At 40.5% G+C, this 14,635-nt stretch overlaps 1 protein-coding gene across 3 annotated transcripts in view; it reads left to right on the top strand.

Moving 5' to 3' along the window:
* The first annotated feature begins 692 nt into the window (after positions 1-692).
* rptor (regulatory associated protein of MTOR, complex 1) overlaps positions 693-14,635 on the top strand; it is a 218,956-nt gene continuing 205,013 nt past the window's right edge. For all 3 annotated transcript variants that reach the window (XM_080721242.1, XM_080721241.1, XM_080721243.1), the window contains exons 1-2: positions 693-1,135; positions 3,345-3,519. In XM_080721242.1, the coding sequence (XP_080577368.1) occupies positions 3,352-3,519 (168 nt within the window). In that variant the 5' untranslated portion in view covers positions 693-1,135; positions 3,345-3,351. The remainder of the gene's footprint in view (positions 1,136-3,344; positions 3,520-14,635) is intronic.

The following is a 14,635-nucleotide window of genomic DNA, read 5'->3' as shown; positions in this document are numbered from 1 at the left end:
ATATATTAATAAAGGATAGAATAAATAAAATGTCCATATTCAGTATGGGCATTCCCAGATGATGCCCTGTTAGGTTAGGTTACCCCCTTATGCCCATACATGGAGATCCCCAGGCATCAAACCCAGGCCCTAACTCGCCAAGGCCATGCTTAGCTTTACTAATACGTTTTATGCCCATATATGGAGATTATCAATATTAAGGACATCATTAAGGATATTATGTTATCAATATTAAGGACATATCTGGGAATGCCCATATTTGGTAATGCCCATATATGGGCATGTTTTGACATAACATTGTTGACTATCATGCAGGGGTCTCCATATATGAGTAACTGGTCCCATATAGGCCTACATCACTGGCCAGATGGCCAAGAATTGGCGCGACCTAATAGGTCGCATGTCACCCTGAGGTGTCTTACTAGTATAAGTCTGTCTCACTTAAATGACTTTATAAGTCAAGTCTGATGTATGTATGTAAAGTGAGCTTATAGTACATTTACAACATCTAATTAAAAGTCTATTTAAAATGTCCCTACAACGAATGTTTAGTTGTTTACCTTTTACATTTTGTGCATGGCAACATGTGTTTGTATTTTGATCAGTCAGGACAGCCCCTGGGTGTATGACGTTTCATGACACGTTCACCACCCACAGAGGTGCGGTGGTGCATTCTGGGTCTATCCCAAGATGGCTGCGCCCTTGCAGAAGTGCTGAAGAAGTGCCTCTCTCGAGAAATTGTTGGAATTCTCAGCGATTCGGACCCTAAACACTTGCACAGACTCGGCTGCAACGACGCACCGCCGTACACGGGGACCCCCGCTGTGACATAAGTAAAGGACGGCTCTGGTCGGCGGTTTGTTTGCGTGGCTGTTGTGGCAGAGTGTCCGTGTGAAGATGGGCCTCGTCTCCAGCCCCTTCCCATAGCGAAGAGCCGTGGGGAGAGAAGCCGCAAATTCCCCTGCAAGCACATACCCGTGGAACTTGGATTTGACGGTTTTGACATTCTAACCAGGTTGTGGGCGCTGCCGTACAATTTCCTCGCGCGAATTGTCTGCGCGACCGTGTCTGTCATAGTCCGGAGACGGAGAGGAACCCAAGCCCGGATTGAGGAAAACCACACAGCGCCAACAAGGTCTGCATGCAGCCTCAGCACGCTTCACTTCCACGAGAAGCGCCATTTGTGCACATAATCTAATCTTATCAGTGTGTGCAGAGGTGGAAAAAAGTATTTACGTTTTATTAATACTGCAATACAGAAATGCTCTGTTACAAGTAAAAGTCCGGAATTAAAAATGTACTTGAGTTAAAGTACAAAAGTATTGGCATCAAAAAGTTAAACTTCAACATGTTTGAAAATAGCACTGCAGATCAACAAGCTCGTAGCTGGTAGATCGGCTATTTTCAAACAGCCTAGGTATAAAATGGCTAAAGTGGTTTATGTATGTTTTATAATATTATAATTGATATCTGCGAAAGTAACTAGTTTTCAAATAATTGTAGTGGAGTAAAAGTACAATATTTGCATCCCAGATGTAGTGGAGGAAAAGTGTTGGAAATAAATACTCAAGTGAAGTACAAAATAAATGCCTCAAAAGTGTACTTATAAGTACAGCACTTGAGTAAATGTATTTAGTTACTACCACTGTGTGTGTGTGTGTGTGTGTGTGTGTGTGTGTGTGTGTGTGTGTGTGTGTGTGTGGGGCCGTAATCATGATGGAGTCAGTGTTATCACAAAGCTAATAACTGGGAATTGTAATACTAGCAAAAGACAGTCGGCAGGAAACGGAATAGCCAGCTTGCAGCTTCAGACAGAACTGTAAGGTTAACATTAGCCGCCGGGCACTGCTAGCTTAGCTAACAGGTTAGCTAATGTTAACGTTGGTTTATTTATCTGCTACCTGCCGTGTCTGGCCAGCTGTTCTTCTAGTGCCCCTTCCATAGCTCACACTGCTGTCACGGGCTGGTAGAGTAATTATCAGCACGCGTTGGTTCGCCGAACCTGTAGGTATAACAACATACTCTTTAGTGATTCGAGCTGTGTTCACGTGGCCAGCTAGTACAGTAGGAGCATTGAACTCTCCTCAGTAGAACGTGATCAGTATGCTGGATGGCCATAGCCTGTGCATGTGTGTGTAAACTAGCAGAAACATTTAAATCAATACAGTACTGTGTGGTCCGATGTGTCCAGTTGTTTTGCATTGCAAACAAGACTGATATTCATGTTTTTGTCATCATATCATTCATACAACACATCATGTTTTTGTCATCATATCATTCATACAACACAGTGCATGATGAAGTGCAGTGAAGCTGCCTGTGGCATAGACTCCAGATAAAATGTCCAGCTCTTCACACCAGAGCCAAGTAGATAAATAGCTACATAAAATTAAACGATTAGTCTTATGATGAAAGATTCTAATAACCCCCTCCCCGGCTGTCAGTCTGAGGTCAGAGGTAGCCCTAGAATGTCTGTGATCTTACATATTACATATTCATGTATATTCTATATTCTCCACAGGATAAACGTGTGTCCCCCCCTTTAGAGAGGCTCTAAGCACCACGGCTGTAAAACCTTTAGTAATGTAAATGCACACAGCAGCACAGGGAAACTTCATTAACCAGAAAGCTTGTAAATAATCATATATTACCAGACGAGCTGATCGTCTGCAAAAGTTATCAACGTGTATCAAATTATTATGTTAATGTTGAATACAATCCTCCTTAAGTCCTTCTCAAAATATCCAGGTTTGTTACTTTGAATGTGGATTTATAACTTATTACTTATTTATAAACTTATTACAAACTGTGTGTCTTTTAATCGCAGCTAACCTTTACCTTTCATCGCAGCCGCTTCACCATGGAGCTAACGCTCTGAGGCAGATTTAACGTACATCCAAAGGTTATGTTTGTGATGTCATCCCAACAACCAGGCCGCTAGTAGGCTATACTTCCGCATGCGTCACCAATTATTCTTGGTCCATTGGTTAAGCTTCAGTGCAGAAAGACAGAAGGATATGTACCTGTGCTCTGTTCTCTGTGTCACGACGGAACCCGAGGCTCGGCCCAGTCCGATCAATTGGCAATTATTTTAGGCTTGGCCCTACCCGAAGACGTCAGGTCGGGTAAGGGGGACGGACACACACCAGCTGCAGATGGTATGCGTCAAAACAGCCGCCCCCATTGTTTTCAATGAACATACCCACACTGGCGGCGTGAGACGCACGCACGCGTGCGTCTGAAAACCTGAAAACGTTGAAGACCCCATGGACAACAAGCTAGTGCTACAGCTATAATAACTCATCAGACCTAACTCATGATCTGTTGTGGCTCTCGCTTTGTAGGGCTCCAATGAAAATGGACTCGGACATGCTGCATTCACCGGCTGTAGGCCTTGCTGAGGAAGAGGAACCGGACATGAGTGACTGGAAGCTTCCATTGGCCTTCATGAAGAAACGTCACTCGGAGAAGATTGAGGGCTCCAAAGCCCTGGCACAGAGCTGGAGAATGAAAGACAGAGTAAGTGTTGAACTTATTTAAGTTAATGAAAAATATCAAGAGTAATTCAACAGGTCCATAAATGTTCCGCTTAACCCATTCAGGCCGGGAACACATTTTAGTGTATGGGAGGGGCTTACAGTACATGTACAGTATGTAGCAACATATTTGTTTTTCTAGGCTAATTTCTGATTTAGGCCTAACTATAGGTTAGCAGCAATATAAATATGCTTTAAGTGGGTGCATCTCTCCATTTCGACATGTCTCCTTGGGTGCATCTCTCCATTCCGACATGTCTCCTTTCCGACAGACACCAACCCTATCTCTTACCCTAACCTCTATGGAAGTGTTGCTACTCCGACAATAAGAAGTCACTGTCGGAGTGGCGACATGTCGGAATGGAGAGAGCCCCCCGCTTTAAGTAGCATGTGAGGGGTCAGACTAGGGGTTTTTCATGATGCTGAATCCATTGCAAGCATTTGTTTTGCACGAAAAACATTCCATGGGCTAAAAACAGCCCCACAAAATGATGGTCTAGTGATGTCATCACTTTTCACCGTTTTGTGGGGGCCATTTGTAGCCCACGGAATGTTTAAAGTTAATGGAACACAAACACAAATCAGTTTTTTTATGAGGTTTCCCCCGGGAGTTGAATTTCAACCTTTTAGTACATATTATTATACACCCTTAGAAAAACATTGGTGAAGAAATGTATTGGTAACGATTTACTGATTGGTCAAATATCTTATAAAATCCCCTTATTAACATATTTTCTTTTCTCTAATTACTATTATCTAAAACATGAACCCTTGTTGTAAAAAAACAAAGTTGTCCTTTAACTTCATACATTATGATTCAGATTTCTTTGATCTGTTAATGTGGCGCTGTTGTATTGTTGTTCTGTATTGGTGGTGATGCAGGAAGAATAACTTTATTTTTTGATGCAAATGATTTAAAATAGATTGTCTGCTAAAATAAAATGTAATATCCTGATTCTGAGGTGGCAGTTTGGGGCTAGTATAGACGAATTCACAGAGCGATGCCCTGTAGTTACGGTGTCGGTGTGCCAAGCTTGACACCACAGTTATGATTGCCGCTCTGTGGATTTGGCTATAGAGGAATGTTTTGTCGTGAGACGTGGTTGCTGCAGATTTAATGTTAATGAGTTTGCTACATGTTTGGCTCAGCATGCATAAATTGTGGAATAGTGTCTAGTTAGTAAAAGATTTGATTTGGTGGCTGTTCATTGTTTGGCATGTGTAACACCCTGTTTTGTGTGTTTAATTGTGTACTGACCATGAAAACGCATTTCCTGGTACCACTATACTTACAACAAGGGTGCATATTTTAGATTGTGATTAGAGAAAATGTTCCAAATGTTTTCATTTACTGCTTTCTATCGTTTTTAGCGATTTAGATTTCAGTGGAATGGGGCATGCCTACACTACAAGTGGCTAAATATGTATTTTTAGACACAATAAGCTGGTTCGAGGGTTCAAGGTTGTACAGCAAACTATATAATAACAGCAAACCACATCTAAAATAATAATAATCTAAAAAGGGTAATAATAATAATAAGACACAGAAAGATGAGAAAAGAAGGAGTGCAAAAAGCAAAAGAGCAACGAGAAAAGAAAAGAGCGTATTCACATTTGAGCGTCCTCAAATGTGAATACGCCAAGTATTTTTTCCAGTAGTTGCTACTGTACTTAACTTTTTTGTAAACAGGTTAGTATATGGCGATTTCTTTATTACAGTAACACTAGCCCCCATAAGTCACATCTGCCCATGAAAGATTCCGGTGCAACTTGGGAATGGGCTCATTGTATCAAAGACTTTAGCAACTTGTATGCATGCCCCCACCTGCTGTAATCAAAATCATTAAAATCGCTAAAATGATAGAAAGCAGTAAATGAAAACATTTTAACACTCATCTTTTTTTCTTTTTTTCTAATTACAATCTAAAATATGAACCCTTGTTGAGAAAAAACAAAGTTGTCCTTTAAAGGTTGGGTCTATAATGCATTATTAAATTGAGTTTATAATGCATTATAATGTCTGTATAAGGCATTGTAACACTGATTATAAAAGTTTATAATCGTGTATGACAACTCATAACAATGTTATAACATATTAAAAGTGCTGGTCATAATGCGTTATAAGCTCAGCTGTGGAACAGCACATTTTAACTACCTTTAGTTATAAAGTGTCTTTGTTATAAGTTATGCATAATTATAAATATACACTGTTATGAAGCATTATAAGTGCATTATTATGCATTTATAGACCTGACCTTTAAAGTAAATTGTAATACCTGATAGTCATATTGAGCTGTTCCACTGAGTTTATGACCACCACTTACAGTATAAATTATATTATAAGTAGGGCTGTCACAATTATTACATAATCGTCTAATCGTGACTATTTGACATAATCGCGATTATTTTTCATAATCGTCTTAATCGTTTCCATGTTGAAAAATGTTCCTATATAAAAAAAAAAGTCAAAAATAGTGGAAATAGCAGATCTACAAGCTCACAACGCGTCGCATCGCGACACGTTGTGAGCTTGTAGATCGGCTATTTCCACTATCAATGTTCTTTTCTAAGTGTAATGTTGTCAAATATGTCAGTCATTTCTTTATATATGTATATTTCTATATACCATGTGCAACTTCAAAGCCTAAAAGCCAAACAGAAATGTAATTGTCAACAACAAAAACACAATTAAATCGTTAATCGCATTTATTTGTAAAATTTCATAATCGTGACAGCCCTAATTATTGTTATAATACTTCATAAACCTTGTTACAAGTTGTTATGGATAATTATAAACATTTGAAACAGGTGTTATAATGCCTTATAATTGCATTGTAAATGTCTGGTTATAACACATTATAGACCCCCGCCTTAAAGCCTTGCCTATTTCCTCTATGGAGGAAATAATTAATTAATTAGAGTCTGAATCTAAGACCTTAATAAAGTGGCTCATTTTAAATTGCATACTCATTAGCTGAGTAATGTCTTTGTAGATAACTACTATGCGATGTGCAGTTGGGTGCACAGTAGTGCTCACTTTAAAAGCCTTCATATAATTATCATGGTAGCTGTTCTTGGTAGCTTGACAAATAACACATTCACAAATTAAAAAAGTTTTTTCAGTGGAAAATATGTCAAGCATGTTTTGTCAAGTGAAAGGGTAGCTTACAATGAATAATAGTTATAAATTGGCTACATGTATTCTGCCAACAAAAGAGAGTATTTCGTGTCAGAATGTCATTATCCAATATGATTTTCTTGTCAAAATAACTTGATTTGACTGTCCTGCACAAAGCAGCTTGAAGTAAAATATATCTCGTCTCAAGAGAAAAGTTAAACACATCTCATCCTCATTCAGAGGACATCACTCCTCACAGAGCCAGATTCTAGCAGTAAACTAATGGTTTAGCCTTGCCTGTATTATTATTACTCTCCATTTATGCCAATTCATTTTATTCTGCTTTAAGCTATATACGCTTGGCTGTGACAGGGGAATTCTAAAGCTTTACTGGTGGTACCGGGGTTCTAGCGTGTTCGGCTGTTCAACCTCGCATAAAGTCAGAGTTTGATCCACTGCAGTGCTGCCTACCTGATTATTTCCATGTCTCCCGGCCATGGAGAGCTATAGTTTCAATAATGCCAAATGCCACATAGTCATACATAACCTAGGCAGGCTCCACACACCCATATTAGATGTTCCCTCAAATGAAAATTTAACACTCCTCTGCTGTTAAGAAATCTACTAGAATTAGACGGAGGTGCTGCTTGGCGAAACCATGATGCTTCAGGGGAAAGTTGAACAAGAATGCGTCAGTAAATTACAAGTCTGATATTGATTTAGAAGAGGTGATGGGGGCTGCCTGAAATCTTCCAATTCGTCATCCCACACCTAATAGAAAATTCTTAAACAATTGACTGTGTTAAATTTATGATCTTCACACATTCCTGGGCTGAGAGTTTTCAGACATTGATGCCCTTATGTACTTATCCACTGTAAAAAACACATCTTTACTTGTGTTTTCAAAGAGGAACAGAACGGGAGAGAGATCTTTTTGACTGTAAATGTGTAGAATCCGACTTGAAAGGTGACCCTGGGCCTGGCTATGGTTCACAGCTAGCTGTAGGTCGCTGCTTCTGTAAGTGGAAAGATTCAACACTCTTCTTTGTCTGTTAACACTACACAGACTAGACTTGAAGTCACTTGACAGAAGAAAAATAGTAACACATTTTCTTGCTAGTACATGACAAAGAAGGATAATTTCCAGACCACACAGTGAATAAAGTAAATCATCGATTCCTCATCTCTCAATACTTAGATTCAGGACTTGAATTGTACAGCTGCAAAGAAAATAATGTTTTTGGTGAGTGTCATTCTGATTAGCAAACTTCTGTTTTCCCCCCATTTCATGCACTCACAGTTGAGCAGTTAATGCTCCCTGATTGATAATAATGACAGAAGGGAGAGTGTCTCTCTTGTGGTATATGAACAGCCAAGACTGTTGGGAGCTAGTGTCCAGTATCAGCACTATTGAGTGTGCTGTAAATGATGTGCTGCACCGTGGGAAAACAAACACACACACACACACACACACACACACACACACACACACACACACAATCTCGCTCGCTCACTCGCTCTCTCTCTCTCTCTCTTTTCTCATAAGGGAAAACAGGAGGGTTCTAACCATACACATGACATGTGCTTGTGTGTACATGTGTATGCACAGATTGCACACATGCTTTGCAGGCCAAGTGCAACGTGTGATAACAGTGTTCATGTACAAGAATGGTTATCAGTACTTACAGTACATGGCAGCTTTAGATTGCTTCTATCAGCCTTCTTTTAATTCATAATTAATTATTGATTTGGAAGCTATCAAGATTACACTGTCATTGTCAACTCACCTTGTGGTTACTGGTTAGTGAGAAGTGGGAGATCGGGGTTTCAATCCCCAGCAGAGTAATACCAAACACTATAAAGATCTCTCCAAATGCCTCCCTGCTTGACACTCTGCATCAAGGTTTAGATTGGGGGTAAAGTCCCTTTTACATTATACTGTACACTGTTTGTTCTGTTGAGCCAGCTTCCTGAATGTTTAAATTTTCATAGATGATAATGGCTTCTGTTATGCCTCAAATCATGAATGCAGTGTCCGATTGCCATGAAACTATGCACGCACATTCACACTAGGCCGAGGAAGAAATGCCATCATTTTCACATTATCCTAATATAGCGCCACTAGCAGAACCATTGTTGCTAAACAATTCTTTTGTCCAAACACGTAAATCTGTACACATTATGTCTAATTCATGTGATCAAGGGAAGGCGGATCTGTCTGACATTTTTTTATAGTCCACCCTGATTGGCTAAGATTGGCATCTCCCACAAATCAACATATGTCCGGTTAGCTCCGGTAGAGCTCTTGCCTTTAGACCACAAGGTCATGGGTTCGATTCCGAGCCCCGCCAACCCAGCGTATGAGTAGCATGGCTTGGGTGCGGCAAGTCGTGCGGCTGGAGCGACTGGGAGCTGATGGTAGGTGTGGCGCTCCACCTCAGCAATCCATTTCCCAGGGGTCTAGCCTAGCGCATTGTAACGGGGGCAGACTCTCAACTTGTACAGATTCCACTGCCACTCACCTCTGACTGAATTCAGAACATTGGTGGCCCACAATAACCTAACTTGACCTGGCGGGGACCTGTGCTCCGAGAAGCACTTTTTGTAGTTGATACCAGTATGTTGTACTACAGTTATTGTCAGCAAGCAACACCATCATGTGATGGAGTATAAATTAAGCTCAAGGCTGCACGATATATCAAGACCACAGCCACAAACATACAAAACATTTTATAAAACAAACTATCGTGGTTGGGATATTAATTCTCCTTTTGCACAAAGTAGTGCATTGCAAGATAGAGGGCGCCAGATCCCTTTTAGTCACACCCTACCACTACTTCCTGTTCATCCACAGAGCATTGATTCTAGTCATTTTCTCCATTAGATTTATTTTCACTTTTTTCAACTTTTATTACTTGGGATGGTAAAAAGATGAGGCAGACAAATTAAATGTATTTTGACAAGTAATAAAAGTTGAAAAAAGCGAAAAGAAAGCACTTTAATCTAATGGAGAAAACAACTAGAATCAATGCACTGTGGATGAACAGGAAGTAGTGGTAGGGTGTGACTCAAAGGGATCTGGCGCCCTCTATCTTGCATTGCACTACTTTGTGCAAAAGGAGAATTGTGACAAACACAGGGTTACGGTCTCCCCTTATGGTCTCTTTTTCATTACTTACAAATTATGCTTTATTTGGTTTGATTCAAAAGATTTTCTCCTACAGTGTGCACAGTTTGATTATTAGGCCAGGGATTCTGCATAGTATCAGAATGTTATTTAGAGCGTTATTTGAAACAACTCCCCTCCGAAAATATGACAGCCTCTTGAGACACAGATATTGCTGCAGCCAAACTTCTGTATGTATTATTAATTGTGCAATTTAATGTGGATGCTTATTTTTGGACATTGCTTTTGGAGTTGGTAGGGCTTGTTGAGTACAGTGCTGAATAGAGCCTCACTGAATACTGATGCATGTGTTCTCTGGTGGGGATACAGATTGTCTTGTAGAGACTAATTTGAGACTACTCTTGTTGCTACTCTGTGTGCTTGTACAGGCTTCTCAGGCAGACAAGAGCAGTCTTTTCTATGAAAGAGCTTTAATTTGTATTTAGCCAGGCAATAGACCACCGAAGTCTGACGTCGCTGGCTGCCAAAATGTTAGAAGAAATGTCAAAATGGAATGAATAGGAGTGGGAGATGATGGAAACAAGCTTTGTCTTACAGTATGTGATTTGATCCATGTTTCTGTTTTCATCATTGTTGTATTTATTTATTTATTGAAAGATTGAAAGATTTCTGGGACAGGATGCCATCCTCTACACCAGACTGAACAATATAGATGGATGGATAGATAGATAGATAGATAGATAGATAGATAGATATATTCATATTCACAATAAATAAACATACTACCCTGCACACACACACCCCACCCTACAAATACATCTGCAACCGACATACAATCCTACCTATACATACGACACATATATACACATTATTCCACATTTTACTGATGCCAATAGAACAAATGTCTTCTATTATATGCATTGCCATGCCATGAAAGCTGCAGAGCACATGCATTCTTTCCAGAGGATGAACCATTTGAGTGACCCCTAACACCATCATGACATGACAACCACAGGTTGTAAATTCTAAATCTTTTGGGTGGTTTGCCGTGAATGTTATATCTTAAACCGCTGGGATGTAGTAGTGGAGTGAGAACTTGTCAAGAAAGAGGTATCATAACAAATATAATATGTAATACCAACCACATATATTAGTACCAGGGTGTACTGTTTAACAACAAATAATTTAGATTCACATAACCACAGTGAATGAGTATATTTAGTGCTTACACATTATTACATTGTATTTGGGACACTTTTGCATCTGTCAACAGTCAACTTTAGACTTAGGAATAATGATGTTGTAGAGTCAATATGTTAGCTTTGTGTGTGTAATGTGGATTGGACGTTCATGCTGTCCTTGGCTAAAAGGAATAGACACTGTCGATTTACATAGCAGAAAAGGTGAATGCCTTTACAAGACACTGTTAAGTGTGCTTTTTTGGCTGAAGAAGAGAAATGCTGTGATGTGGGCTGCTTGTTATTCGTTGACGTTCAGAGGATGCTGTGCGTGCACCCAGCACCCTCTGAGATAGTAAAGATAGTAAAAGCTAGTGAAGTTCTTCTCCTCTTGTTAAACATGATGACCATGGCAATATAGGCAAAAGGGAAAGTCTTAGACCCGATGAAGACCCCGAAGGGGGTCGAAACGTCATCATGCTTTTATAAATGAAGAATTACTCCTGGGAGCTACTAACCAGTGTGCGGACATCCTCTCCTATATGTACGTATTTTTGCCCAGCACCTGGTACTACTTTGTTTGGGATGTGTGTGCCTCCCTTTTGAACTCAAAGTGAAAGTGTTGCCAGGCTAAAATGCAGACGAATGCTTATCTGGTCTCTACATTTTGTGAGCATTATTATGAAAACAAAATGCGCACTGCATGATCTTTTTTTATATCCACAAGTTTCCGCAGGAGTTTACTGGAGACTATCGGAACCAAACTTCCGGGTTTAACAGCAGACATACAAGCTCACGTCGCGTCGCAGATGCAACCCGTTGTGAGCTTGTAAATCGGCGGCGGAAGCTCGGTGCAGACGTCTGCGCAATGCACTATGGGGCGTTGGAAACTCGTGGATATATTTTTAAGACAAAAAAGTGCTCTAGGCATGAAGGTTTTTTCTTCATAATAGGCAGACACTATGAACAAAACCGTAGTCTAGATTACTGGTATAATTTGCCATATCACAGATGCCATTCTATCACCATTATTATAATTCTCAGCAAAGCTAAGTCACTAGTTTTATTTTTCCCAGTACATACAACTCTTATAGTAAAAATAACAGCCTATTGCCACTTGCCAGTGAGACTCTTTGTTTAACTTATAAATCAAAATTCATCTGTGGCAATGCAGTGGGGCTGCATATTTTGCAATATACTTGATTTATAAGATGCAATAATTTCCAGAGACAAGAGGGAGTTTGAATACATTTAAATGGAGAGCTAGTTGTTAACTTAAGACTTGATTCGTTTTTGGTGTAAAGTGAAAGTCCTTTTGCTATTGTCAGGATTGTTATATGTATCAGATGACCAGTCAGCCAGCCATGAGTTTCCAGACAGCTGTGACGGTAGTACATCAACCTCACACTTCCTGGAGCTCAGCATATAAGTATGTCATCATGACTCTCCAGGGTCAGATTAACACACAAACACGCTAGAGACACTCGCCACTGCTAGACCCATTTGATCGGTTGGCCTGATATTTATCGTCCTTATTTTACTTTGTTTTTAACTCATTGATTGCTCTATCACAAGTTTCCCCGATTTATTCCCGTTGTTTGACGCTGCCACGCCAGAGTTTCCCGAGTTGGGTCCGATTTTGCATTAAAATTATTTTTAATTATTTCATTCTATCTACTAGGCATGATCGCGATCACGAAATTGCATGTTTGACCCCCATACCAAACCCATCTTTCAAACATGGCAGCCATGTGAACGGAGTGCACACACGTGGTGCATGATCTCTGCTAGGGATGTCCCGAATTTAGGCCTGGGGCGGTATGGACATTTTGTTACCGCGATTACCGTCTTCCCATTTACCGCCGGTACTGCGGTAATTACCGCACCCCCGTATCTATTAATTAAGGTTCGGCGATAAGCCAAAATATTGCAATCATCTTCCCAAAAGTCGCCTCTCCACAGTGGAGAGGAGACACAGCCTGACTGCCCGAGTTATACTTCTCTGTACAGCACAGCCGGTCTGGCTTTCAAAGGAGCAGATCTACAAGCTCACAACACATCGCATCCGCGACGCGTTCTGAGCTTTTAGATCTGCACTGTCGGGTTACCATAGTAACGTAGGCTAGCTACTTGGGCTTTTCAGACACAAACAGCTGTGTGAACAAACCAGAAGAGGAAGGGTAGTCAGATCGTGTACAGTGATTCTGTAAACTCACGTCACGTCTCAACTCTCAAATCGCAGTGATTGAGTGCTGCTATATACAGGTTTTAGTTACAAGACTTGACAGAAAAGGTTATAAAATCGCCGACGCGCCGTACGGGGCACAACGTGCGACGCGTGGAGAAAGTAAAATAGTTTCATTTTCGGTTTTACTCCACGCGGCCCGCGCTCCGCCAGTAATCCGTATGAATAAAAAAAGATATGCCACAACACAAGGTATGTATTAACATCCTTGTGTCGAGTGGATTACAGAGAAAGTGTATGCTGCTGCTCCGTCATAAGTTGTGCTCCGTACCCTGCTCTGTGCACTGTGTGCAGGGCGTGATTCCTAAACCCACCAGGATTGAGTTAAGACCCGCCTCACTCCTGGAAGACCTCGCGTTTCCACGAGGCGGGTCTTAACTCAAGCCTGGTGGGTTTAGGAATCACGCGTGTGCAGGTCTGTGTCTGAGTGACGTATGTGGCTTCCAACGTGTGGTACACGGCCCAGAGCAGAGCGGCATGGAGCGCATGCGGTCCTCGCTTCTCCCCCGTTTTAAAACTCGCTTGTTTTCCAATAAAAAATAGACCTTTTTTTTGTCTTTTTACCACGGTAAGCACAATGACACCGCGGTAGACCTCGGTATACCGCGGTACGGCGGTACGGCGGTTACCGCCTCCAACCCTAGTCCCGATACCACATTTTTGCTGACCAAGTACAAGTACGAGTACTTAACTTGAGTACTTGCCGATACCGAATACCGATACTGTAAGTTAAGTTTCTGTACAAGTGCTTACATAATGTGTGGCGCAATGTGTATCAATTTCCAGTTTTTCTTACCTTTTAAAGTAGTCATAGCTTATTTATCTCAAGTAAGATCCAGTCAGATCTCGCACATGTACACTATGCATTAAAAAAAGCTGTGTGAGAAATGCTCAAACTGTTCAAAAGATATCTGCTACTGAGAAGTACTTGGGACTGGGATTGGTGTTTATTTTTTATCACGCCTACCTCCTGTTTCCTGTAGGAAACCGGATCTGTTTTTTACATCAGATGTTTATGATCGGGATCGTTTGACAAATGCAATAAAAAATAAATCTGTCAAAACCCGTCAATGGCAGTGAGGGCCTATAAAATAAACCTGACAAAATGAGTTAATTAAAATATATACACTGACTGTATATATCTGTTAAAGGGTTGTTTGTGTAATCTTTTATTTATTTGGTTGATTATAAGTGAAATATTCTCAAATATAATCTTTAATCAAATCTTGCACTTTTTGACCCTCCCCCAAGCAGTGCAATAAGTATGTAATTAATTAATCAACACATTATCAATTGCCAAACCACTTGTAATGAAAAGGAAACGAGTGTGCTGCTATTCTGTGGTACTTTACCCTGTGTATCATTAGTTGAATTCAATCAATGCACACAGGCCATTAGCTAGAATAGATTTAACCCATTTAGGCCTGAACA

This window comes from Nannobrachium achirus (assembly GCF_963921795.1).
Source record: "Nannobrachium achirus genome assembly, chromosome: 3".
NCBI lineage: Eukaryota > Metazoa > Chordata > Actinopteri > Myctophiformes > Myctophidae > Nannobrachium > Nannobrachium achirus.
Note: the sequence above shows the minus strand (reverse complement) of the source record. Positions and strands in the feature narration are given on the sequence as shown.